At 42.2% G+C, this 25889-nt stretch overlaps 2 protein-coding genes and 1 pseudogene across 2 annotated transcripts; all 3 read right to left on the bottom strand.

The window, feature by feature from the left end:
• Positions 1-490: 490 nt before the first annotated feature.
• On the bottom strand, positions 491-1432 carry LOC122695288 (olfactory receptor 56A4). Its single transcript, XM_043905043.1, has one exon. The coding sequence runs from the start codon at positions 1430-1432 to the stop codon at positions 491-493; it is 942 nt and encodes a 313-aa protein (XP_043760978.1).
• Positions 1433-5763: 4331 nt separating this feature from the next.
• On the bottom strand, positions 5764-6816 carry LOC122695233 (olfactory receptor 56A4-like). Its single transcript, XM_043904912.1, has one exon. The coding sequence runs from the start codon at positions 6736-6738 to the stop codon at positions 5797-5799; it is 942 nt and encodes a 313-aa protein (XP_043760847.1). The 5' UTR covers positions 6739-6816; the 3' UTR covers positions 5764-5796.
• A 17872-nt stretch (positions 6817-24688) lies between these two features.
• Positions 24689-25632, bottom strand: LOC122695176 (annotated as a pseudogene).
• Between the last annotated feature and the right edge of the window lie 257 nt (positions 25633-25889).

Raw genomic sequence — 25889 nt, 5'->3', positions numbered from 1 at the left:
TATGTATAAAAAAACTATTATTCAGGCATTTTTTAAGAGAATAAAATTTTGCCATTTGCAACAAGTATAGACCCAGAGGACATGCTAAGTGAAAGAAGTCAGAGAAGGGACAAATACTATATGATTTCACTTAGATGTGAAATCTAAAAAGCAAGACCAACAAACAAAACATAACAGAAGCAAACTCACAGAAACAGTTTTTCTTTATTTGAAAAATAATATCACTCTAGTTAAGCTCTTCTAACTATGACTTGATAAGTCCTTCTAACATAGATAAGGCCAGGGGAAATATCCAGGTAACTTCAGAATACAAAAGACTAAGTTTCCAGTAAGTGAAATAGAAAGTAGGAACCAAGTTACAGATATTTTCATAATCAACTCTAACACTGGAGAAAGTAAAATCCAAACTTATTCCTGCAGTTATACCTCAGGAAAATCATTGCCAGTTAGCAACTTCTGTTCTCAATGTAGGCTTCTCGCATTTTACCTCTTATAACCTCCTGAGCAGTTTCTGGATTCCCTGCTTGATCTCCTTGGTTCTCACACCATAAACAATGGGGTTCAGAGCTGGGGGGATGAGGTGGTGCAGGATGTTGAGCAGGATGGGGACATCTGGAGGAATCCTCTCCCTGGCCAGGTTAGTGATGACCAGGACCAGCAGGACTGTGCTGAAGAAGAGGATGAGGATGAAGTGGGAACCACAGGTGCTCAGGGCCTTGGCAGCAGCTCCCTCAGCCTTGATCTTTAGCACAGCTTTCAGGATAAAAGAGTAGGAGAGAATGATAAGGATGAGGTCAGAGCCCAGTAGGGTCCAGCCTGCCACGAACTGGTAGAGTCGATTGAAGGTGATGTCATCACAGGAGAGTTTGGACACAGAGAGGTTAGTGCAGATGCAGTTCTTGACGATGTTCTCCGCACAGTATCTCAGTCGGGAGGAAAGTATGGGGATAGGCATAGTAAGAAGGCCATTCCGGGCCACAACAAAGATGGCAGCCCTAGCTACAAATTGGTCAGTGATAATGGACGGGTATCGTAGTGGGTGGCAGATGGCCACATAGCGGTCATAGGCCATGACCATGAATGTGCAGGACTCCATGGTCAGGAAACTATTCATGAAGAACATCTGGAAGAAGCAGCCTGAGAAACTGATGGCTTTATTGTCAAACCAGAAGATGGCCAGGACCTTGGGGATGACGGTGAGGCAGAGCACCATGTCCAGCAGGGAGAGGAGGCTGAGCAAGTAGTACATGGGCTCGTGCAGAGAGGCCTCCAGCCGGATGGTGATCAGGAGGGTGGCGTTGGCCCCCATGGCCAAGAGGAAGAGGAGACTGAGGGGCAGGGACAGCCAGTGCTGCCAGCTCTGGTAGTTAGGGAAGCAGATGAGGAGGAACTCGGAGACTGGAGCAGTGGTGTAGTTGCTGGGTAATCCCATGTAATGTATCCTGATCACAGCTGACCCTTTGGAAAACCTGAAAGACAAGAGTAAACCCATTCTGACAACATGACTACCTATGGGAAAGTAACTTATTTTCCAAAGAACCACTGAAAAATGATAATAGTGGAGTATTTTACAAGTAGAAGCACATCACTTTTAAAATATAAACTCATTTATTCTATTAAAATTCTACAAATAGAATGACAGTAAAATGACCATATTTCTGCTTTAGCTTGAATAATTCCCATTTATACCCCTTCTCACTGTTAACAGTTTCCCAACTTCTGAATCTCAAATCTGAATTTATAGCTGAAGCTCTTAGCCACTAAAATTTCTGCCTCTATTTACAAAAACACTTACATAGGCCTTGATGCTGGATCAGCTTAGGCCCCACATGAATGCCTATTCTTGTCCTTCCAGCAAGAGAGGACAATACAGGCAAAGCAGAAACCAGAAAATAACACACTTTATAATTATGACTATCATTTTACAGAAAATAGCACCTTAAAGAGTTCTGAAAAGAAAAATTTTGCAATAAGAATGTATGGAAAAGTCTCCTAATGCAAGCAGTTGAGAGAAGAAAAAGAAATTTGAGGCATCAATGTATGTGCATGCTAAGTACTTTCAGTTGCGTTTGACTCTTCGCAACCCCATGACTGTAGTACTCCAGTCTCCTCTGTCCAAGGGATTCTCCAGGCAAGGATACTGGAGTGGGTTGCCATGCGCACCTCCAGGGGATTTCCACAACCCAAAGATGGAATCCAGGTCTTCTGTGGCTCCTGCACTGCAGGTGGATTCTTCACTGCTGAGCCACCAGGGAAGCCCCTTAGAGTCAAGTTTGGTTTTAAAGGTACTATTATAGGAGTGAGTGATAACAGCACCTGCTGTATTTATCTGGCCACTCATGGATTCCCCATCATTCACAAACACAGATAAACAGATTCCCATGTGTTCCTGGCCTGGTACACTATAACCAGTTATGAATAAATCTAAGATACTTATGAGATCACCTTATGAACGGTTGTCACACTAAAACTTAGAACATTGGTTGATGGGCCCCAGTGACATTTTGTTGTTGTTGTTTTGTTTGTTTGTTTGGCTGTACCACACAACACGCAGGTGTCCAGGGATGTAATTATGTAATTCTCTGTCCAGGGATGAAAGCTGCACCCCCTACAGTAAGCACAGAGTCTTAACCATTGACGGCCAGGGAAGTCCCTGTTTTAATACTCTGAGGAATCCCAAACTCAGCCAATTTTTATTAACAATGGCAGTGGTCCTAATGAGTTTTGGACTCTCCTAGAATCAACTTTCTTCTCCTTTCTGAGAAAGTAGAAGCCTGTTCCTCCAAACTAAGAAGTAAGTGTGAATATCTGAAGGCAAATTTCAAAGTTGGAAGAAACAAATTTGCTCTTCTGTTTTGCCTCATATGTTATCACTTTCCAGACCACCTATAGCAGCACTTCTAATAGAAATATGATGTGGGCCACATACATAATTTTAAATTTCTAGTAGCCAGCTTGAAAAATTTAAAGGAAACATGTGAAGTTAATTTTAATAATATGTTATTTTACTCAAAATATCCAAATTATTATTGCTTTAAAATGTAATCAACATAAAAAACTGTTAAAGAACTGTTTTACATTCTTTGTTTTTTGTATGAAATCTTTAAAATTAAGTGTGCATTTTACACTCACAGCATATCTCAATTCTGACTGGGCACTGTCTACTGGATTGGACATCAATGTCTAAAGTTTGAGGAAAACTGAATGTTTCTCTCTCTCTCTTTTTTTTTTTTTTTTTTTTTGCTTGAACTATGTGTTTGTTCTTGGTGTTGGTCACATGGCATTTACAGTTCCTGGATTATATATGGGAACTCCTTTCATTTGGTTCTATTTCTGGGTCAGCTCAAAATTATAGTTTTTATTTTCTTTTTCAGTATACCCGATCAAGTTTCCTTTAGAGATTTCCTAGCAAAGTGATCCTTCAGCTTCATGATGGGAATACTTCTTTTGGACAGAGATAATCCACACCTCCAGACCTCCCACCTTAGATAAAACAGACATATCAGAGACTATGGCTTCCCAGCAGCCCTAACCTCCCTGACTCAGACTAGATATCCACTTCTTCCCATCCTCCCTACCCCAGTGATGTGATTTCATTTTTTTAGAATCAATGTCACTACTCAGTAAAGAATGCCAAAATGTCCAGATATCTCAAAATCTGGTCCTAGGAACACCATTCTTGCACATAAAATATATTTGGAAGCTGCAACTAGGTTTTGTTAACAAAGCATGGCAAAAGAGCTGAAGTTCAAAAGGTAGAATTGGAACTTTAAAACAGCTATAACTTCAGACATAAATCCAGATAAAAACTCTTTATTGTGTTCATCAGACCATACGAACTTACCTGTGGCCAGATTCCAATTACCTTAAGGAAATAAATAGATTTCTATAAACTCATCTGCTTTGTTTCCAGCTGGTTATTGTGTTCTTTTCCCTGGATCAGTGAACTTAAAATATTGACTCTGCACACAGTGTCAAGTCCTCTGGAGAGCATGAAGCTTCGAGCACTAGAAAAGCTCTTCTGTCCTAGCTAGAGAAGTAGGGAAAAGCACCGGGAGACACAGCAGGATGAAACAGGAAGGCAAGGCAGGGGTAATCAAGGTAGCTGAGATTACTGGTACTTTCTCTTCTGGTGCTTCTAGAGCAATCTTCAGGAACAGGGACTGAATTACAATTGAAAATATAAACTCTTCCTCTCCAGTTGCCACAGGAGATAATGAACATATAAATTTAATTCAAGAACATTTACTCAGATATCTCAGCTTTCCTAAATGGATAATACACAGCTTACACTAGAAACACTTTGCATCCATTTGAAAGCTGTGATGCACCACATTTTGGGAAAGTGGTAGACTGATTATGCAGAACCAGACCTGCTTTAGTTCTGCTAGAGGAATTTCTTCTCTCTGTTTATATTGAGTACTTGAAGTTCTACATGCCTTGTCATTCCCATCTTAATGATTTTCCCAGCTACAAAGCAGACCTACCAGCTTGAAGAGACTGAACTGTGAGCTGCTGTTATTTATGACTGTTTGCTGCACCTTCTGGTCCAGCCCTCCAGAGGGTCCAGAGGCTATTTTTATCTCCATGAACTCTACTCTGTCCCTTCTTTCCCACAGCCCACAGTGGGGCTAAGACTATTTTAAACATCTCAACCTAGAGCATAGGCCCATTTCTTGTGAAGGGAAGGAGAGGAGGAGAAAAAGAAAGTGGTGAAGGAGGAATGGGGTAAAAGGAGGGGGAGAACATGGAGTGGAGTAAACACAAAAAACAAAGTTCAATGTGGGAGTAGTGACGAATAGGTAGAGAGTTGAACCACGAAGACTTGTGGGGAAACTTGGGCAGTCTACATAAGGAGTATAAATGAAAAATAAATTTTCAAAAAAAAAGAAAAATAAATTTTCAAGACTAAGGACAGAGAGAAATTTATTTCAGATATTAAGTGTACTCAGAAAAGTTACATTTAGATGAGGATTTAACTTTGTTGTCATTGTTCAGTCACTAAGTGGTGTCTAACTTTCTGTGTCCCTATGGACTGCAGCACACCAGGCTTCCCTATCTTTCACTGTCTCCCAGAGTTTGCTCAAACTCATGTCCATTGAGTTGGAATATTATCCATTAAAGAGGGTCATTTCCTTATGGTGAGTGCCTGCAAAATGGGCATGAATTGTAATGTGCTATATATGTATTACTTTCCCTTATTACTTACTGTGCAGTGGCTTAAATAGAAGTAGGAAAGGACAAAGGAAGTATTTAGTATACTAGAATGTATTTAGTATTTAGTATATTAGAATGTCAGGGACGCTCAGGGCAAAACACTTGACCCCGAGAACCAGAGTAATTAATGTCTGTAGTCCAGCCCAATCAACTCTTCACAATGCAGAAGTCATGTAGGGCTCTATCAGGCTGAAAGTGGAGAAAGGGAAGGCTTCTACATCCTTTGTAAATCAGGGGACAGGCAGATCTTTTTAAAGTTATCATATACATTCTGTGTCGTTAGTGGTCAAAAATTCCTAATGTAATCCTACGCCATTGACTAAGGCTTGCCAAGCCTCTCATTTAAGGATTCTGCCAAGAAAAATTCCCCAAAATATCTAACAAAGAAAGGATTCATTTGAAGCAACAGGAAACAAAGATTCATGGAGGAATGTTTTCATTCTTATCTAAGATATTAAGGCAAAGAAAAATCAGAACTCATTTCAGGATTAAACAGTGAAATTCCCTTTCCAGTATACAAATAATTCCTGACTTTTTTTTTTAACAATTCCAGGAGTTGGATCTGATTCTTTTTACCTCTTATAACCTCCTGAGCAGTTTCTGGATTCCCTGCCTGATCTCCTTGGTTCTCACACCATAAACAATGGGGTTCAGAGCTGGGGGGATGAGGTGGTGCAGGATGTTGAGCAGGATGGGGACATCTGGGGGAATCCTCTCCCTGGCCAGGTTAGTGATGACCAGGACCAGCAGGACTGTGCTGAAGAAGAGGATGAGGATGAAGTGGGAACCGCAGGTGCTCAGGGCCTTGGCAGCAGCTCCCTCAGCCTTAATCCTTAGCACAGCTTTCAGGATAAAAGAGTAGGAGAGAATGATAAGGATGAGGTCAGAGCCCAGTAGGGTCCAGCCTGCCACGAACTGGTAGAGTCGATTGAAGGTGATGTCATCACAGGAGAGTTTGGACACAGAGAGGTTAGTGCAGATGCAGTTCTTGATGATGTTCTCCGCACAGTATCTCAGTCTGGCAGAAAGAATTGGAACAGGGAGAAAAAAGAGCCCATTCCGGGCCACAACGAAGATGGCAGCCCTAGCTACAAATTGGTCAGTGATAATGGACGGGTATCGTAGTGGGTGGCAGATGGCCACATAGCGGTCATAGGCCATGACCATGAATGTGCAGGACTCCATGGCAAGGAAGCAATTCATGATGAACATTTGGAGGAAGCAGGCTGAGAAACTGATGGCTTTATTGTCAAACCAGAAGATGGCCAGGACCTTGGGGATGACGGTGAGGCAGAGCACCATGTCCAGCAGGGAGAGCAGGCTGAGCAGGTAGTACATGGGCTCGTGCAGAGAGGCCTCCAGCCGGATGGTGATCAGGAGGGTGGCGTTGGCCCCCATGGCCAGGACGAAGAGGAGACTGAGGGGCAGGGACAGCCAGTGCTGCCAGCTCTGGTAGTTAGGAAAGCAGATGAGGAGGAATTCGGAGACTGGGGGAGTAGAGTAGTTGCTGTGTGATATCATGTAATGTTTCCTGATCACACTGAAAATTCACAGTCCTTAAAATATAGGACAGAATATATTACCACAGGAAGTATGCGTTCTAGATATGCTCTTAACCTATCCCAATGAAGTTTTCAAACCATCATCAATCATTGCTGACATTTAGCTGAACAAACTGTATGCTATATTATTCTGAATGTTTATATTCATTAACTCATATCATCCTTTTAAAAACACTTAAATGTAATTAATATTGTTATTCTAACTTCACATATAATGAAAGTGTACAGATAAAGGGGGAGCAAGATAGTTTGATCAGAATTAAAGAGTTAGTATGTGAAGCCAGAACTGAGAACCAAGGAATCTGCTCTAGAGCTCTTTCACAATATATAGCCTCAACAAGCACAGTTTAATTAAGGCTTTCCTTCCCTCGGAGTTTAGAAGGGACAGCTGTACAGAGGGCTCTATTCAGCTGACCACATGGAAGTCTTAGAAAAGCCCAGCCATTTCCATACAATTGGACAGGGACTGACTTCAGGATTCTTTATTTTCATAAAAGATTAGAGGTAAGTATTCCTTGACCCCACCCAAGGAGAATATGTTCTTCCAAACTCAAAGAGGATTTCACTTCGAGGCATAATGTTTACCATTCTCTTCCTAGGTTATTTGCTGCTATTTCTCTTTGTGAAATTTGAAGAGTGCTTTCTTTGGCTTGATTCCTTTAGAAAAGACTGTGAATTTCCTATTCTAGTGACAGAGACAGTCAGTATTGAGGGATACCAGGAGGTTACCAAAATTAAAATAGAAAACCAGTTAATGAGTGAGTTTTAGGTATATGAACCTCAATAGGAATTCATATACCTAGCTAGCAAAATTATCTGTGATTTCTTGTGGCCGGACCCAATGATCCCAGCATTTGGAATCTGTTCTGTAAACTCATCTGTTTTGATTCCATTTGTTTCTTGGATTGGGTACTGTCTTATCCCCCTCACTGCTAAACAGAGATTAGGGTGAACCAAGTACTAAGAAGGGTGACAACAATGGATGCAACAGCCAAAGAACAGGAAAGAGCCAGAGAATCATGGCAGGATGAAGGCGGGAGCCCAGGCGGTATATAATCAACAGATCTGAGGTTCTTAATGATGTGTACTATCTCTGTATGTACTATCTGACAAGTCTCCTGTAGGAGGGTGAAGTGTGTGCAAGGAGGTATCAGACTCTTGCTGTCAGAGAAGAATTGGAAAAAGGACTTTCACTTTGAATGTCTCAGACTTCCCAAATGCAAATTTTTATCAAGATAACACACACAATTTCTACCCATTGTAGGGTTTTTAAGACAAACCAAGGGTTCTGGGATTAAAACAGCAATAGGGAAAATTATGTATCAACTCAGTCTTGTATTCCCATTTGTGATTAAGAAAATTACCCTATGCAAATGAGAGAAATAAGAAGAATAGTAAACATATCCACCTTTTCTGAAAAGGCTTCTCCTTTCTAATAACCTCAAGTTCTGAATCCTCAGAGTGGCTTGATCTATTTGAACAAATGAGAAAAGAGTCAGTGCCTTCTCAGTACTCGGTCTTATCGTAAAGCATGCAAATGTATAACATGGATTAAGGAAAAACAGTTATCTTCTGAGAGCTTAATTAATAGAGGAAAATTAACTTACCAATACTTACAATACAGTATAGCTGTGGCTCTAGTAAAGATGATCTTACAAACAACTGGAAAGAGACCAAAGTACAGGTGAATGAAGCAATGTGTTATGCTTGAAAAGTAGACCTTAGATGCAAATGAATTCCAATTCTGGCTTTTATGCTCATTTTTTTTCATTTTGTTCATTTTTTATGCTCATTTTTATGCTCACCCTGACAGCTACTTAAACTCTTTGGTACCTAGTTTTCTCATTTATAAAATAGATAAATGATATTTAGCTTCAGTGTTGTTGTGGGGACAGAAAGGATCATTTCCTGAGATTCTTTTAGCCCAGGGATATGACAAGCTAAGAGCATCAGGATAGGAAACAAAAAGGGATAACATTCACCTGGGGAGAGGAGAGGGTCACTCTTACAGGTAATGGCAAGAGAACAAAGGTCTGCCTAGGTGGATGCTCAGTAATAAATAATGATGGGGTTTTATGTGCTGGTAGATCCTAATTTCTTTGGGGAGAGGAGATAGGAGAGGAGTGTCAGGAAACAAAGTTTACAAGCATGAGGCAGCATACTCAGCCATTCATGGCCCACCTAGCAGTAGGCAGTCAGGTACATCCTAAGGAATCAACAGAGAATTTGACACAGGGAATTGCCATGCTAAAGATGGGACAACGGAGACTTGCACACAAGTCTTAGAGAGTCCTGAATAGTTCAAAGGAAAAGTGAGGAAGATTTGAACACAGTCATGTAGGTGGAGAAGAAAGGATGTATTGGAGGGGTGAGGAGGACTCTTGAATTTGGTGTAAGAAAAGATGAGATGCAGGGAGACTGGAGTTAAGAACATCACCAAAAGTCACAGGAAATAAATGACCCTTTAAGTGACACAGGAAAGAAATGTCCCTTTCAGACCTCCAATAACACTGATATATTATAGCAATATACTTTCAGCTCCATCTTCAGTTCAGTTCAGTTCAGGTCAGTTCAGCCGCTCAGTCGTGTCTGACTCTTTGCGACCCCATGAATCACAGCATGCCAGGCCTCCCTGTCCATCACCAGCTCCCGGAGTTTACTCAAACTCATGTCCATCTAGTCGGTGATGCCATCCAGCCATTTCATCCTCTGTCGTCCCCTTCTTCTCCTGCCCCCAATCCCTCCCAACATCAGGGTCTTTTCCAATGAGTCAACTCTTCACATCAGGTGGCCAAAGTACTGGAGTTTCAGCTTCAGCATCAGTCCTTCCAATGAACACCCAGGACTGACCTCCTCTAGGATGGACTGGTTGGATCTCCTTGCAGTCCAAGGGACTCTCAAGAGCCTTTTCCAACACCACGGTTCAAAAGCATCAATTTTTCGGCGCTCAGCTTTCTTCACAGTCCAACTCTCACATCCATACATGACCACTGGAAAAACCACATCCTTGACCAGACGGACATTTGTTGGCAAAGTAATGTCTGTGCTTTTCAATATGCTATCTAGATTGGTCATAACTTTCCTTCCAAGGAGTAAGTGTCTTTTAATTTCATGTCTTCAGTCACCATCTGCAGTGATTTTGGAGCCCAAAAAAATAAAGTCTGACACTGCTTCCACTGTCTCCCCATCTATTTCCCATGAGGTGATGGGAACAGATGCCATGATCTTAGTTTTCTGAATGTTAAGCTTTAAGCCAACTTTTTCATCCTCCTATTTCACTTTCATCAAGAGGCTTCTTAGTTCCTCTTCACTTTCTGCCATAAGGGTGGTGTCATCTGCATATCTGAGGTTATTGATATTTCTCCCGAAAATCTTGATTCCAGCTTATGCTTCTTCCAGCCCAGTGTTTCTCATGATGTACTCTGCACAGAAGTTAAATAAGCAGGGTGACAATATACAGCCTTGACATACTCCTTTTCCTATTTGGAACCAGTCTGTTGTTCCATGTCCAGTTCTAACTGTTGCTTCCCGACCAGCATATAGGTTTCTCAAGAGGCAGGTCAGGTGGTCTGGTATTCCCATCTCTTTCAGAATTTTCCACAGTTTATTGTGATCCACACAGTCAAAGGCTTTGACATAGTCAATAAAGCAGAAATAGATGTTTTTCTGGAACTGTTGCTTTTTTGATGATCCAGCAGATATTGGCAATTTGGTCTCTGGTTCCTCTGCCTTTTCTAAAACCAGCTTGAACATCTGGAAGTTCACAGTTCATGTATTGCTGAAGCCTGGCTTGGAGAATTTTGAGCATTACTTTTCTAGAGTGTGAGGTGAATGCAATTGTGCGGTAGTTTGAGCATTCTTTGGGATTGCCTTTCTTAGGGACTGGAATGAAAACTGACCTTTTCCTTATAGTCTCTTTTATATTCCTTAATAGCCGGAACCTTTTTTTTTTTTCTATATATATGTATTCTCCTCATTGAAAGTAAGGCCTCTTATTCTAAGAAGTGAGGACTTGTTGGCCATCTGGGGCATAGATTTGATCACCAGTACTCCAATTCCATTAGTTTTTACTCACAGGCTAATATCTACAAAGGAGTGGCTGCTGTGATTCTTTGTTCCAGGTGCTAGCAAAGAAAACATGTTCTCTGACCATGATATACTGAATCTGAAAAGGTCAGATAAGTCTTAAATAACCAAAAATATAACAGAATATCCAAGCCCAGAAATGGCTGCCTAGAAAAAGGAGTGATCATCTTGACTCACAGATGGATTTAGACTAGGTTGGAAAGAGAGCTCCTGACCCAGCCAGGCACACAGCCTTGGTCTCCCAGCCATGATATGGGTGAAGGGCTTTGAGCCTAGAGTTGTTTGAAGCCCATAAACCTTGTATGGCCACAGGATCTAAGTATCTTCACAGGATCTACATCTGCACTAGGCCCTATTGAAAGCATGCCATCTCCTTTTTATTCCTGGACTCACCTCCTTTCCTCATTGCCTCCTTCCTCACAATTTTCCTGGCCCCAGCTTGGGACTTACCACCTCCAGAAGTTTGCACTGCTGCTGCTTCTGGTTGTTGGGGAAAGTAGCTGAACTGGCCCTTACAAAGGCTCTAGAGGCTGATTTTATGGGCTCTGGCTTCACTGTGCCCCTTCCATCCCCATTGCTCACAGGGGTTGATGCCCTTATTAGACACCTGTACCCCAAGGCCCTGTGGTCTATTTCCCAGTAGAGTATATTAATTCAGCACTGTGAACAGAGTAAGAGAGAGAGAGAGAGATCAAAAGCTCTTGGGGAGTCTGAATAAAGAAAAAGAAACCCCAAGAAAAGAAGTGTAAGAAAACTGAGGGATGAGAACCTTCTCAGAAAAAAATTTCTATAGTCTCAACCTGTGGAGAAAGGACAGAATAAATTACCCTCAGCAACTGTAAGTCTGTGTAGGGAGGTGACAGAGGAACACCCCCAATGATCAAAAGAGCAGGGATCTCAGAGGAGCATGGACCACAGGCAACTGTGGGGGCCAGGAAGCACTTTCCATGTGTCCCATCTCATGCGATGGGAGAATCAGTGATTTGGATCCAAGCAAATACCTGGGAGGGACCCTCTTTACAAGTGGACTCATGTCCAAGATTTTACCTTCATGACTATTCTTTGTCTGAACTGTCACTGTGGTTGTAGGAAATACTACTGTTAACAATACACATCTTATACAGAACAACATTTAGCATTGCTTTCTTGGGAAAACAAGAGGAATTGTGACCTGTACAACCACCATTCTGAATTGAAAATCAGATCTAAAAATAGCCTCTCCTGTGAAGGTCTTCAAATGCTTCTTAAGATAGGGACACTTAGGCTAAATGTGGGATCTTTGGGACTTTGTGCACAGGAATCACAGAGAGAGGAGTGCAGGTGGAGTCTGGTTCTACGTCTCACACTCTCCTACACACAACTGCTGGAGAAGGAGATATCAGGGCAGAAAAAAAAAGAGGGCGGGGAGCAGAGAAAAAGAGGAGAGGAAGACAGAAAAAAAGGGGAAGGGAGAGAAGAAAAGAGGAAGACAGGAGATTAGTAAGGAAACATAACAAAGCTATTGAATGATTGTAGTTAATGTTTTTATGTATACAATTGAATTTACAAAATCACAGTTAAAAAATTGATTTTGTCCATGCTTGTGAGAAAATGAAACTAAAATATGGCAGGTTTAAATTATCTACCTAATTCATATAGCTAACTATAACCTAGGCAGGATAAGAAAGGTGACTTCCAAATATTAAAATTCAAGTCTCTTTAGAAAAAAGTGAGTGTCAGGAGGTTCTTTCTCAAGAGTATATGGCACATTGATCATTCCATCACTCAGTGAAGAGCAGGAAGAATGAGGCATGGTGATCACTATATTGTGTTTATTATTTGGTAAAGTATGCAATCCATTTGGCTGAGGAAAAAAGACTGGTGCAAAAGAAAATCAAAGTTTATGATTCTAAGCAAGGCAGAATTTACGTCACAGCAGGAAAAAGAAATGAAATTTTATAGTCTCAAAAATATCTTCTAGCTGATACTAGTTATCTGGATAATGTAGTACAGAGCTCCTCAGACTTCTCTCAAGTAATCAATGTACCTAGGAAGTCAGGGAGCCTGCGACCACCTCACCCATGAGGAAACAAGACGCATGGACCCATAAATATCCCTCTTTTGGCTCAGTCTACAGACAAATCAATACTTACTTTTACAGGAGTGATCATAGGTCTTTGGAAACTCTCAGCCTATTTTTCAAACAGGACACAGTTCTTAATTCTATTATAAACATCCAAGTAAATGCAACAAATTCAGTAACTTTGTTGAGGAAATCCATCAAGGTCTGTCTTTCCTAGATATAAACACCTCTAGTTCCCCTTCCCAATTAGGTCCCAACAAAAGTGTCTCCTGACAGACAACAAACTACATGAACTCAAAGACTGAGCAGAAAATTGTCATTTGTTTTAATTAAATGTTGAACTCCTGAGGTCACCATGGCAGAGTGACAAGGCAGGTCTCAGGAGAACGTTTAGATGGTCCTGAGCTGGGGGCTGGGTCTGGAGAGGGATTCAGATCTCTGCACCACTTCCGTTGGACTTCTATCCCTTGCGTGCAGCTTACCTATGCTTCATCCAGTGCCTTCTCTTCCTTCCTACCACAGGTGATGGGGATGACAGAAAACCATGGAAGGGATCTAAATGTCCCTCTGCTTCTCTCTCTTATGTCTAAAATAAAACATGGAGAATTACTTAATAAATCATCTGGAAGATGCAAACAAGAGGTAGATCAGGCTGTAGGGTAGACAGTGTCTCAGAGAGACCAGAAGAGCCATAGAAATTTCCGGAGATTCTCCTACCACTTCACACCTTTCTCACAACACAGTTGGATTTTTGCTTGGCCATCAATGTATATAAATGATAGTTCAGTTCAGTTCAGTTGCTTAGTCATGTCCAACTCTGCAACCCCATGGACTGCAGCACGCCAGGTTTCCCTGTCCATCACCAATTCCCGAGCTTGCTCAAACTCACATCCATTGAGTCAGTGATGCCATCCAACCATCTCATCCTCTGTCATTCCCTTCTCCTCCCACCTTCAATCTTTCCCAGCATCTGGGTCTTTTCAAATGAGTCAGTACTTCACATCAGGGGGCCAAAGTATTGGAGTTTCAGCTTCAAAATCAGTCCTTCCAATGAATATTCAGGAATGATTTCCTGTAGGATAAACTGGTTGGATCTCCTTGCAGTCCAAGGGACTCTCAAGAGTCTTCTCCAATACCACAGTTCAAAAGCATCAATTCTTCTGCACTCAGCTTTCTGTATAGTCCAACTCTCACATTCATACATGACTACTGGAAAAACCATAGCTTTGACTAGATGGACCTTTGTCAACAAAGTAATGTCTTTGCTTTTTAATATGATGTCTAGGTTGGTCATAACTTTTCTTCCAAGGTGCAAGCCTCTTTCTATATCATGGCTGCAGTTACCATCTGCAGTGATTTTGGAGTCGCAAAAAATAAAGTCTGTCACTGTTTCCACTGTTTCCCTGTCTATCTGCCAGGAAGTGATGGGACCAGATGCCATGATCTTAGTTTTCTGAATGTTGAGCTTTAAGTCAACTTTTTCACTCTCCTCTTTCACTTTCATCGAGGCTCTTTAGTTCTTCACTTTTTGTTTTGGCAGCTGCCACTGCCAAGTTATCCTGATGCTTTTGAACTCTGATGTTGGAGAAGACTCTTGAGAGTCCCTTGGACTGCAAGAAGCTCAAACCAGTCAATGCTACAGGAAATCAGTCCTGAATATTCATTGGAAGGACTGATGCTGAAGCTGAAGCTCCAATACTTTGGCCACCTGATGTGAAGAACTGACTCATTGGAAAAGACCCTGATGCTGGGAAAGACTGAAGGTGGAGATGGGAACGACAGAGGATGAGATGGTTGGATGACATCACTGACTGTATGAACATGAGTTTGAGTAAGCTCTGGGTGTTGGTAAAAGACAGGGAAGTGTGGCATGCTACGGTCCATGGGTTTGCAAAAAGTCAGACATGACTGAGCAACTAAACTGAACTGAGTAGCAAAGATGCATAGAAACCACCACTGAGACAAGACTAGATGATGTGGATAGCTGTCCTCTCAAGACTGATAGTCTTCCGTTCAGTTCAGTTCAGTCGCTCAGTCGTGTCCGACTCTTTGCGACCCCATGAATCGCAGCACACCAGGCCTCCTGTCCATCACCAACTCCCGGAGTTTACTCAAACCCATGTCCATCAAGTCTGTGATGCAATCCAGCCATCTCATCCTCTGTCGGTCCCTTCTCCTCCTGCCCCCAATCCCTCCCAGCATCAGGGTCTTTTCCAATGAGTCAACTTTTCGCATGAAGTGGCCAAAGTATTGGAGTTTCAGCTTCAGCATCAGTCCTTCCAATGAACACCCAGGACTAATCTCCTTTAGGATGGACTGGTTGGATCTCCTTGCAGTCCAAGGGACTCTCAAGAGTCTTCTCCAATACCATAGTTAAAAGGCATCAATTTTTCAGTGCTCAGTTTTCTTCAGTGTTCAACTCTCAGTCTTAGATGGACACAATTATGCAGAAAAGGAGTGTCATGGGGAAAAAGGAAATAAAGAAAAGAAAGAAAAATGTTACATTATGCCAAAGAAAATTCTTGTGTGTTTTGTGATGCTATTGGCTAAAAATGTCTGGGGTGTGTGTGTTTATATTTAATTGCTAAGTGATGTCTGACTGTTTGCAATCCCATGGACTGCAGTCTGCCAGGCTCTTCTGTCCATGGGATTTCCCAGGCATTCTTGGGAGTCAGTTGTTAATTCCTTCTCCAGGGGATCTTCCCAGCTCAGGGGTTGAACCCACATCTCTGGAATTATGGGTTCCTATTCCTTGCAGGGAACCCCCAGAGATATTTTCCCAACCAGAGTCAATGCTGAAGCTGAATCAGTCCTTGTAGTTCTTATATGATTACACAATACCCCTCAGCCACAAACATCAAGAAACTTTGGGAAAACAAGGTTTATTGCTCACAAGTCCTATAGGGTAAAGAGCATACCTGAGTCACACAACAAGGTCAGGGATACAGAAGAGGGAGAGACAGAGAATGGACCTGAGGTTCTGCTTTTATTGGGGTCAAGGGTGAGGTTCCCAGGTTTTCACAGTTTCTCTCTTTATTGGTGAATTTAAAACAGAAGAGAGAGAATTAAAGTACAAGAAAAGAAAAGCAGGGACAATCAGCAGATCATTTATTTACGGGACCAGAGTTTTCTAAAATTTCACAGGCTGATATCCTGGTTCTTTACCTAGTCATGTCACTGGCGATATGTTTATTTGAGATGAATATTTTTATTTTTAATTAATTTTTATTGGAGTATACATAGGTGATTTACAATGCTATGTTGGTTTTTGCTGTGCAGCAAAGTGAATCAGTTATATATGTGTGTGTGGATATATCCACTTTTTTTAAAGATGCTTTCCCAATATTGGTCATTACAGAGTATTGAGTAGATTTCCCTGTGCTATACAGGTCCTTTAAGTTATCTATTTTGCATATGCTGAGTTTAGTTGCTCAGTCATGTCTGACTCTTTGCGACCCCATGGACTGTAGCCCACCAGGCTCCTTGTCCATGGGATTCACCAGGGAAGAATACTGGAGTGGGTTGCCACGCCCTCCTCCAGGGAATCTTCCCAACCCAGGTCTCCGGCATTGCAGACAGATTCTTTACCATCTGACCACCAGGGAAGCCCATTTTACATATAGTACTGGGTATATGTCAGTCCTGATTTTAGATGTGCACAGCAGTGAATGTCAACTTATAGCAAGCAGTAGTGAGCAGTAGTTAGAAGCAAGGTCTTAGTTTCCCAGACCAGGAGTCCTCATCACTGAACCACATGGGGCCAGCAGTTAGAGCCAGGGTCCCTAGTCTTTACCTGCCTTGTCAAGAACATTCAGGAGAGGAGGCAGAAGGTAAAGAGTAAAGTGAAAAGTTTATTGAAAAGTACTTGCAGAAAGGGGCACAGGCCAGCTCAGAGAGAGTCGCGCCTTTGGGAAGTTTAAATCTTTTATAAGCGGGCAGCTTTCTGGGTCTTTTCCTCTCTCAGCCCAATCACCTTGCTTTGTCCCTCGCCCCTGTTAATCTGTTTCAGAACCCTCCCCGGCGTGCACATGCACACCATTACCAAGATGGGTCTCAAAGTGAAGGCTTCTGGGAAGAACAAGCTTCATTATGGCCTGGAATTATTCTCTGACTTTTGACTGCAGGGAGCCTTTCTGCACATGTATAGTGTCTCCCTTGTCCCAAAAGAGGAGGAAGGGGAGACCCCTCAATCCTTTACTCAGACAGTTTTCGCCTCTGTCCTTGCCTTGATTATTCCCTTGACATGCTGACAGGCGACAAAGACTGGCTATGTACGCTGTTTCTGTGTTACTTCCATTTTGGAGAACAAATGGGAGGCTCACTCACTGTAAATTCTCAACTGGAGCCCACCTATCTGTTGCCTCAGGAAATGCAAAAGGAGGCTGGTTGATTGTAAATGGCCAAGTTGGAGCCCTTCTATCTCCTGTCTCAATCCCAATCTCCTGATTTATCCCTACCTCCACTTTCCCCCTTGGTAATCATATGGTTGTTCTATATTTAGTTTATAAAATAACCTCCATAATGTTCTCCATAAAGGCTATACCAATTTACATTCCTACCAACAGTAGAGAAGGGTTTCCTTTTCTCCACACCCTCTCCAGCATTGATTGTTTGTAAATTTTTGATAATGGCCATTCTGACTACTCCGAGGTAATATCTTATTTGAGTTTTATTTGAAGGAGATGAATATTTTTAAAGTGTATGCCTCAGCTATCAAAAGCCTAATGTCAGGCACTTATATTATAATCAAAAATGCTACCTGTCAGGTGCTTACATGGCAGTGTGATTCTAGCACCTGGAATTGACCTAGTACTAACATATCAGAGAGCTTCCCTGGGTAGCTCAGCTGGTAAAGTATCCGCCTGCAATGCAGAAGACCCCAGTTCGATTCCTGGGTTGGGAAGTTCCCCCAGAGAAGTCATAGGCTACCCACTCCAGTATTCTTGGGCTTCCCTGGTGGTTCACTGGGTAAAGAACTTGCCCACAGTGCAGGAGACCTGAGTTCCATCCTTGGGTTGAGAAGATCCCCTGGAGGAGGATGTGGCAACCCACTCCAGTATTCTTGCCTGGAGAATCCCCATGGACAGAGGAACCTGGCGGGCTACAGTCCATGGGGTCGCAAAGAGTCAGACACAACTTAGCAACCTAGCATATACATTTCCCAATATAGGCTTCCCAAGTGACTCAGTGGTAAAGAATCTGCCTGCAGTGCAGGAGATGCTGGTTTGATCCCTGGGTCAGGAAGATCTCCTGGAGAAGGAAGTGGCTACCTACTCCCGTATTTTTGCCTGGGAAATGCTATGGACAGAGGAGCCTGGTGGGCTACAGTCCATGGATTTGTAAGAGTCAGAAAAAACTTAGTGACTAAAATGAACAACATTTAGAAAACAACTGCCAAATATAAATGAATTTGGCTATTAGAGAAAGCTTTTGGTAAACAATTAAAATAATTGTTGACCCTAATATCTTTTGAGCAGGGAACAGGCTACAAATACAATACTTCCAAAAGAAGTCACATGCTCCAATGCCTGCTTCATTTAATGTCATTGGGGACAACCTCCAAAAAAGAACAAGGGGAACATAGAAAACAATGGTCAGGAGATATTCTCCCAAAGAACATAACTGGTATCTAGTTAGGGATCTTCCCCAACTGTCAGGAGATTAAAATGTGATGCCTGCCCCCAAAGCATTCCAGCATTACCGTTGACAAGTTCCTGTGAAACATATCCCATGCTTCACTTTCAACCTAGAATCTTAATGGCTAGTACCCAGTTTCTGCTCCACCACCAAATATTTGATGGAAGAAGGAAGATGATGGTCTAAGAGGAAACACATCAGGACTGATGAAGATGACCACACACTCCTGGCGACCTTGGACTCTGTGCTGCATTCAGTGACTAAATGAGAGTTTGGGTAGCCTCACTTGGAAAGAGTCAAGTATGTGTTACACATGAGAGTCTCTCATATCATTTATCTTAAGAAATAAATATTTAGTCACCTGGCCTCCCCTCTAGGCAGTTAGATTTATGTGAGGATTCTGGCCAACACAATGGTAAAGAAAATGATGTAAATCTCTCCCAGATTGGCCCCTAAAATATCCCACAAGATTCTGCACACTGTCTCCCTTCATTGTGTGACATGTTCATGCTCAGTCATTCAGTCGTGTCCAATGCTTGGTGACCCCATGGACTGTAGCCCACCAGGCTCCTCTGTCCGCGGGGATTCTCCAGGCAAGGATACTAGAATGGGTTGCCATTTCCTTCTCCAGGGGATCTTCCCAACCCAGGGATCAAACCCACAGCTCTTGTGTCTCCTGCTTTGGCAGGTTGATTCTTTATCACTGAGTCACCTGGTAAGCCTCACTGTGTGAAAGTCAGATGTAGAATGATCTGTGAAAGTATCTAAGGGCTTAGAATGCAGAATACCCAAATATGACAGAAGCATGAGTCCCTAGATGATGACATGAAGCAAAGCCCCCATGCACTGAAATCAGGATGTGGATGAAAAGCAAACATATTGTGCTAAGTTTCTGTGGTATCTTTATTGCAGTAACTAACTTTATGGGCATTTATTAATTCAATATATCATGGATTTTGATGTGCACTACCTTTGCTATCTATAATTTGGAGCATGAAAAAACTTCAGAAAACCCTACAGCTATCTAATTAAAGTAGAAAAAAAATGTAGATCAATCCCTAGACAATATAGTAGGAAAAATAGATTTAGTAGCGAATATGCCTAATTTCTCTCTCTTCACTCTTGTGCCTGTTAGTTGAATGACCATTAGTATTTTATCTTTTAACTCAGTTGTCTCTCCTGCAAATTTTCAAAAATGATAATTCATGGTATTTTGACCAAAATCTCTCTGAAAGTAGTTTACCTCTTGGTAACCATCTATGCTAATCACTATTGCGCTAATCACACATGAAGTACTCAATAACAAATTTTTGGTTGTGTAGATGAAGAAATGGGAAAAAAAAGTTACTATTTCATATAGTCCTTAGCAAAATACACCTAATTTAGAATCTTATTTAATATTATGATACAATATACCCTTATCAATGTTGTAGTGGAAAGGAAAAGAGAAGAATGAATTTTTTTCTTTCCCTTTCCTAAGAACAGAAAAGATAAACAGAACAATGAGTAGGCCTGAACATTCAAAGATTTTTTTTTACTTTAACTCCTTCTAACTCTGCATGTCTGTAACTAAGTTTGCTTTTCTGCTCCCCTAACTCTTCAAGAGCTACATTTTGCACCTAATTCTCTTCACCTTGTTGTTGTTGTTCAGTTGCTAAGTCATGTCCAATTCTTTGTGACCCTATGAACTGCAGCACACCAGGCTTCCTTGTCCTACAGTATCTCCCAGAGCTTCTCTAACCCATGTCCATCGAATCAGTGATGTCATCCAACTATCTCTTCCTCTGTCGCCCCTTCTCCTCCTGCCCTCAATCTTTCCCAGCATCAGAGTCTTTTCCAGTGAGTTGGCTCATCACATCAGGTGGCCAAATTATTGGAGCTTCAGCTTCAGCATCAGTCCCTCTAGTAAATATTCATGGTTGATTTCCTTTAGGATTGACTGGCTTGATCTCCTTGCTGTCCAAGGGACTCTCAAGAGCCTTCTCCAGCACCACAATTTGAAAGCATCAGTTCTTCAGTGCTCAGCTTTCTTTTTGGTCAAGCTCTCACATCCATACATGACTACTGGAAAAACCATAGCTTTGACTCTACGGACCTTTATCAGCAAAGTAAGGTCTATGCTTTTTAGAACACTGTCTGGGTTTGTCATACTTTTTCTTCAAAGGAGCAAGCATCCTTTAATTTCCCCTTGTAGTTCTTCTGTTTTACATATCAGAAAGAAGACTGCCGAGCCACTGAACTGCCAGACTCGATAACTGGGTTACTGACGCCAGCCTATGACTATTTTTGAAACAATGCAAGAAGGAGACACAATCCTAACACCTTTGTTCCTCATCACTGACTCTTGACTGCAAGCCCTCATCTTATATAGGCCCCTAGACTTCTCATACAGAGGGGGCACTGTTCTTGAGGCATGAATCTACCCTGTTCCCTTCTTGGCAGACCAAGAATTAAAGCCACCTTTCTATTTCCTCCAAATTCAGTCTCCATATTTTTTATTTGGCTTCAGTGGGCAGAGACAGCCAAGACGTAAGCCAGCAACATGAATATCTGATTCATGTGATTGATATAAAGGAAACCAGATTGTAAATTATTATATCATTTTATTTTTTAATCTTTCTACCCCCTCACAGGCTTCTGAGCAGAAAGTACAGTATTTTTGTCTCAAATCTACCCTAACCCTCCCGCTGAGTGTTGGAGATCCCAGGAATTTTTCAGAGCTGTCAGTTTCCTTTTAAGAATGAGAAGAGGTTGAGAACCAAATTCACTCCAATATTGCTATTCCTACTTAAAGCCACAGGGGGGCACTGCTGACATGTCAACAACGAAGCATTTCTTTACTTCTTGCAGTAATGCTATCCTGTTTAGACTCCCTGGCTGCACAGTCTTGATGTCCCACAGTCCGCCTTTGAGGTCATACCTTTCACGGTTAACACCCGCTTGCTCAGAGTACACCCTGAAGCACACTACAGTATCAAATGGCTATGAGCTCAGAGGCTCCCAAACTCCACTTTATGATCTGTGGAAATGTAGTTTTGCTCCCTCAACAATGTCTAGGTCTTTGTTTCGAGCATTGATCACCAGCATAGACTCTCTTTCCTCCAGGTAATTTAATTCCAGGGAACTTATTGCTTTCTCTTGCCTCTGAATCTTGTTTTAAATCTGCTCTGTTCCTAGAAAGCAGGGTTCAGTGGCTTCAGATCTTTCTCAAAAGACTCTGTGTTCCTCATGTACATGTGACTAACCTGAGTGGCCTTGACAGATCAATTTTCTCCCCCTCCCCTTGTTCTTAATACACCCCCCTTCCAGTACAACTGGACCACAGTTAACAAAGTGACTCTTCACAGACCTTCAGTTAAACTGGAAAAAAAATCTATATCCCTCCACTTTATTTATTTTTTTCTCCCAGTTTTATTGAGATAAAATTGACATATAGCACTGTATAAGTTGAAGGCACACAGCAGTGACTTGACTTACATATACTGTGAAATGATTACAACAAAATTTTAGTTAACATCCAACATCTCACATAGACAGGCAAAAAAATGAAAAACAATTTTTCCTTGTGATGAGAACTTTTAGGATTTGTTTTCTAAGCAGCTTTTAAATACATCACAGAGCAGTATTAACTAGAGTCATCATGTTGTACATTGCACCTCCAATACTTATTTATAACTGGAAGTTTGGACATTTATACTCCACCAATTTAAAACTCCTTTAGTTTAGGCCACTTCATTCTATCCACTCAAGACAGCGCTCAAAGATTTCTACTAAGTACCTTTGCAATGCTATGATTACTTTATAGCTGAGCTGTGTCTGCTCTTCAAGAGCAGGCTCTTTGAGTTACCCTTTTCCTCCATCCTCTTTATCTACATGTAGATTCACCCCAAAGCCTGTCTTGGTACCACTGTGTCTCGTTCCTTGAACCACTTGCACTGGACTTGACAATTCTGAGAAACTGTGGTCCTCTTAACCTTAATCATCTACAGAAGACTCTTATGAAAATTAAATATTATCATGCATAAAAACTGGAATATTGCAAGTGTTCAAAATATTTGAGCTTTTAATTTCATTAGTATTACTATAATTATTATCAGTACATTGGACATTGCAATTATGAGTATCATATTAGGAAAGAGGTGTTGAACTTGGCCCTTCTGTCTTCCGAGAAACAGTGCGAGATGATGGTGGAAAAAATTATTTGGGCAACCATGAGATGGAGAGAAGTCCTATTAAACAATTCCCTTTCAAAAAATGAAAAATACTGAATCACATCTGTGGCTCTGGCTTGAGAAAATGACAGCCAGGTCTGGGGGTATTAAGAGCACTATCTTGCAGAGAAATGTCATTTTTCCTTTCAGACTGTTATTGAGTGTGGCTTTGGAAGACTCTGCCCCTGGAGCCCGTATCAGCATTGACATGCAGTTACTTTTATCCCCATAGGGTGGAGCAGTGGATCTCCATTCCTCTTAGCAGCTTAATACCAAATTCTTCCATATCTCTGAAAGCTGCCCCTACAGCATTACGTCACATCTCTTCACCTGTCTGCCCTGGAGGACTTGACTCTGTCTCCAGCCCACTGGGTGGCATCCTACACTGCAGGGACTGGATAACTGTCCTTCATGGGGTCCTAAGTTTTCAGACTCAAACATTTGGAGCTGTGCCAGTAATTAGCTCTTGTCACTCAGAGCTACACCCTCCCATCTAAACATCTTGTGATGCTGGGACTTAGACTCTAGGGCTCACGGTCAGCTGGATCCCTCTCAGTTTCCACCTACAGAGAGCACCAGAGAAAGACTGGAAGGTGGAGGCGGTGGGGAGTGGGGTGGGATACTTGTTCCTTCCCCTTTCATTAGTATCGCTCAATAATGACTCTTCATTCTGGCAGTGAAATAGGTTTTAGCTTCCAGGATTGGCTGGTTGGTTGCTTTGGATTTTGTTTGGTTTGGAGTTTCAGAATTCCCAGAATCAAGTCAGCCTCTCTGAACTCCCTCAGAGATATCAGCAGCAGGATAGAGTCCTTGCTCAGAGGTCTCTGCCCCAGCTCTACGGGCACCTCCTCAGAGCCCTTGTGACACTAATACCAGTCAGAGGCAGCGCCCCTCCTCAGAGCTGTGAAACCCAGTTGAACGAGCCCACCACCAACCTGCTGGCTCCTAATGACCCAACACTTCCCAAGTATAAGGTTCTTCCCTCAGGTACTATCTCTGTGTTACTTTAGCATCCTCCCCCTCTTTTTTCCTTTTTTTGATTTTCATGTCTCCAATACTTATTTAATCAAGTGCTTACTTTAAATTCTCTAAAAGTAACCTATGAGATTTATTTTCTCCTGAATGGATCCACTTTTATCCACAAACATGACACTTTGCTCTGTCTTTTCACCTTCAACTAGAGTTCTTGAGATGAATCAATAAATAAGACCTGCCTTCCAGTTCACTGAATGTGCCGCTTAAACCCATGGGGACATGGCCAACTTACTGTCCTGATTCCACAATTTCTTACTCCCTTGGTATCCACTCTCCTCCCACCTCAAACTGGTTCCTCATTCTCTAGACTCCCTGAGGACAGTGAGGCGGTTTAGGACATGGTAAGACGTTAGCATTGGTTTATTATTATTATGAATGCTCTTTTCCTGTGGCCCTGCAGGTTTTTTGTCACAGGACTCTGTCTCCTCTGAGAACTCATTACTCTCAAAATAGGAGATACAGGCAGGAAATACCCATGGACATCCAGAAGGACAAAACACAGGCAAAGGAAAGTAGGGTGGGGCATTTCTGTAGAAAGACACCAGGATCTAGAGCCTGGACTTTAATCTCTGTTCTATATATATATAGATAGATAATGATCTCCAGCAGTTTTTTCTCTAAAAATCATATTTTTTTCTACTATGTAAAATGGAAGTAGTAGTAGCTACATGAATGTTGTGAAGATTAAATTGCTTCACTGTAACTGCCCAGGACCAAAGCAGTTGCCCAAGAAAAATGAGTTTCTTCCTCTTGCCTACCGTCTCCTGAACCAGGCAAGAACAAAGGAAGAAACCAGGGTCAGGCTTTTCTCTAGCTCGTGTCTGGGAAAAATCACTGAGAAGGAAGGGCAGATAGAATCCTAAATCTGTTTTACAAATTCATATCCCTCTCTGCAGCAGTTTCTGAATTCCTTGCTTTATCTCTTTAGTCCAAACCCCATATACAATAGGGTTCAAGGCAGGAGGTATGAGGTGATGAAGGTCATTGAGCAGGATCAGGATGTCCATGGGGACCCTCTTTCTGGTCACATTTGTCAACACTACAACCAGAAGGATGGTGCTGAAGAAGAGAATGAGGATGAAATGAGAGCCACATATGCTCAGAGCTTTGACTGCAGCTCCCTCGGCCTTGAACTTGAACACAGTTCTTAGGATGAGGACGTAGAAGATGAAAATGAGGATGAAATCTGAGCCTAGTAAGATCCAACCAGCCACAAACTGGTAGATTGTGTTCAGGGTGAAATTGTCACAGGAAATCCTGGACACAGACAGGTTGGCACACGTGCAGTTCTCAATGACACTTTCCCCACAATAACGAAGGCTGGCAGCAGGAATGGAAATGGGTAGAGTGAGAAGGGCATTCTGTACGACAATGAAGGAACTAGCTTGGCCACAACGTGATTAGTGAAGATGGGTGGGTACTTTAGTGGGTGGCAGATGGCCACATAGCAGTCATAGGCCATGACCAAGAATGCATAGGACTCCATGGGGAGGAAGCTGTTCACGATGAACATCTGGAGGAAGCAGGCTGAGAAGCTGATGGACCTGAGGTCAAACCAGAAGATGGCCAGGACCTTGGGGATGACGGTGAGACAGAGCACCATGTCCAGCAGGGAGAGCAGGCTGAGCAAGTACTACATAGGCTCATGCAGAGAGGCCTCCAGCCGGATGGTGATCAGGAGGGCGGCGTTGGCCCCCATGGCCAGGAGGAAGAGGAGACTGAGGGGCAGGGACAGCCAGCGCTGCCAGCTCTGGTAGTTAGGGAAGCAGATGAGGAGGAATTCAGAGACTGAAGGAGTAGAGTAGTTGCTGGGTGAGGTCATCCAGTCAATCCTGAGGTGAGAAGTCTCGTCTTGACTGTTTGCTTGGTCAGATACAAAAGGTAAGTTTGTCTAATTGGTTTCAAAAGTATAGCTCTCACTCTGTAGGTCACTAACGATATGTAGAAGAAAGAAAATTCCAGGCAATATCCTAAAGACAGAGTGGTGGGACTTGACAATTAATGTTGCTGCTGCTGCTGCTAAGTCACTTCAGTCGTGTCCAACTCTGTGCGACCCCATAGATGGCAGCCCACCAGGCT

This window comes from Cervus elaphus, chromosome 1, assembly GCF_910594005.1.
Source record: "Cervus elaphus chromosome 1, mCerEla1.1, whole genome shotgun sequence".
NCBI lineage: Eukaryota > Metazoa > Chordata > Mammalia > Artiodactyla > Cervidae > Cervus > Cervus elaphus.
The sequence above is the reverse complement of the archived record's forward strand: the minus strand, read 5'-3'. Positions and strand labels throughout refer to the sequence as shown.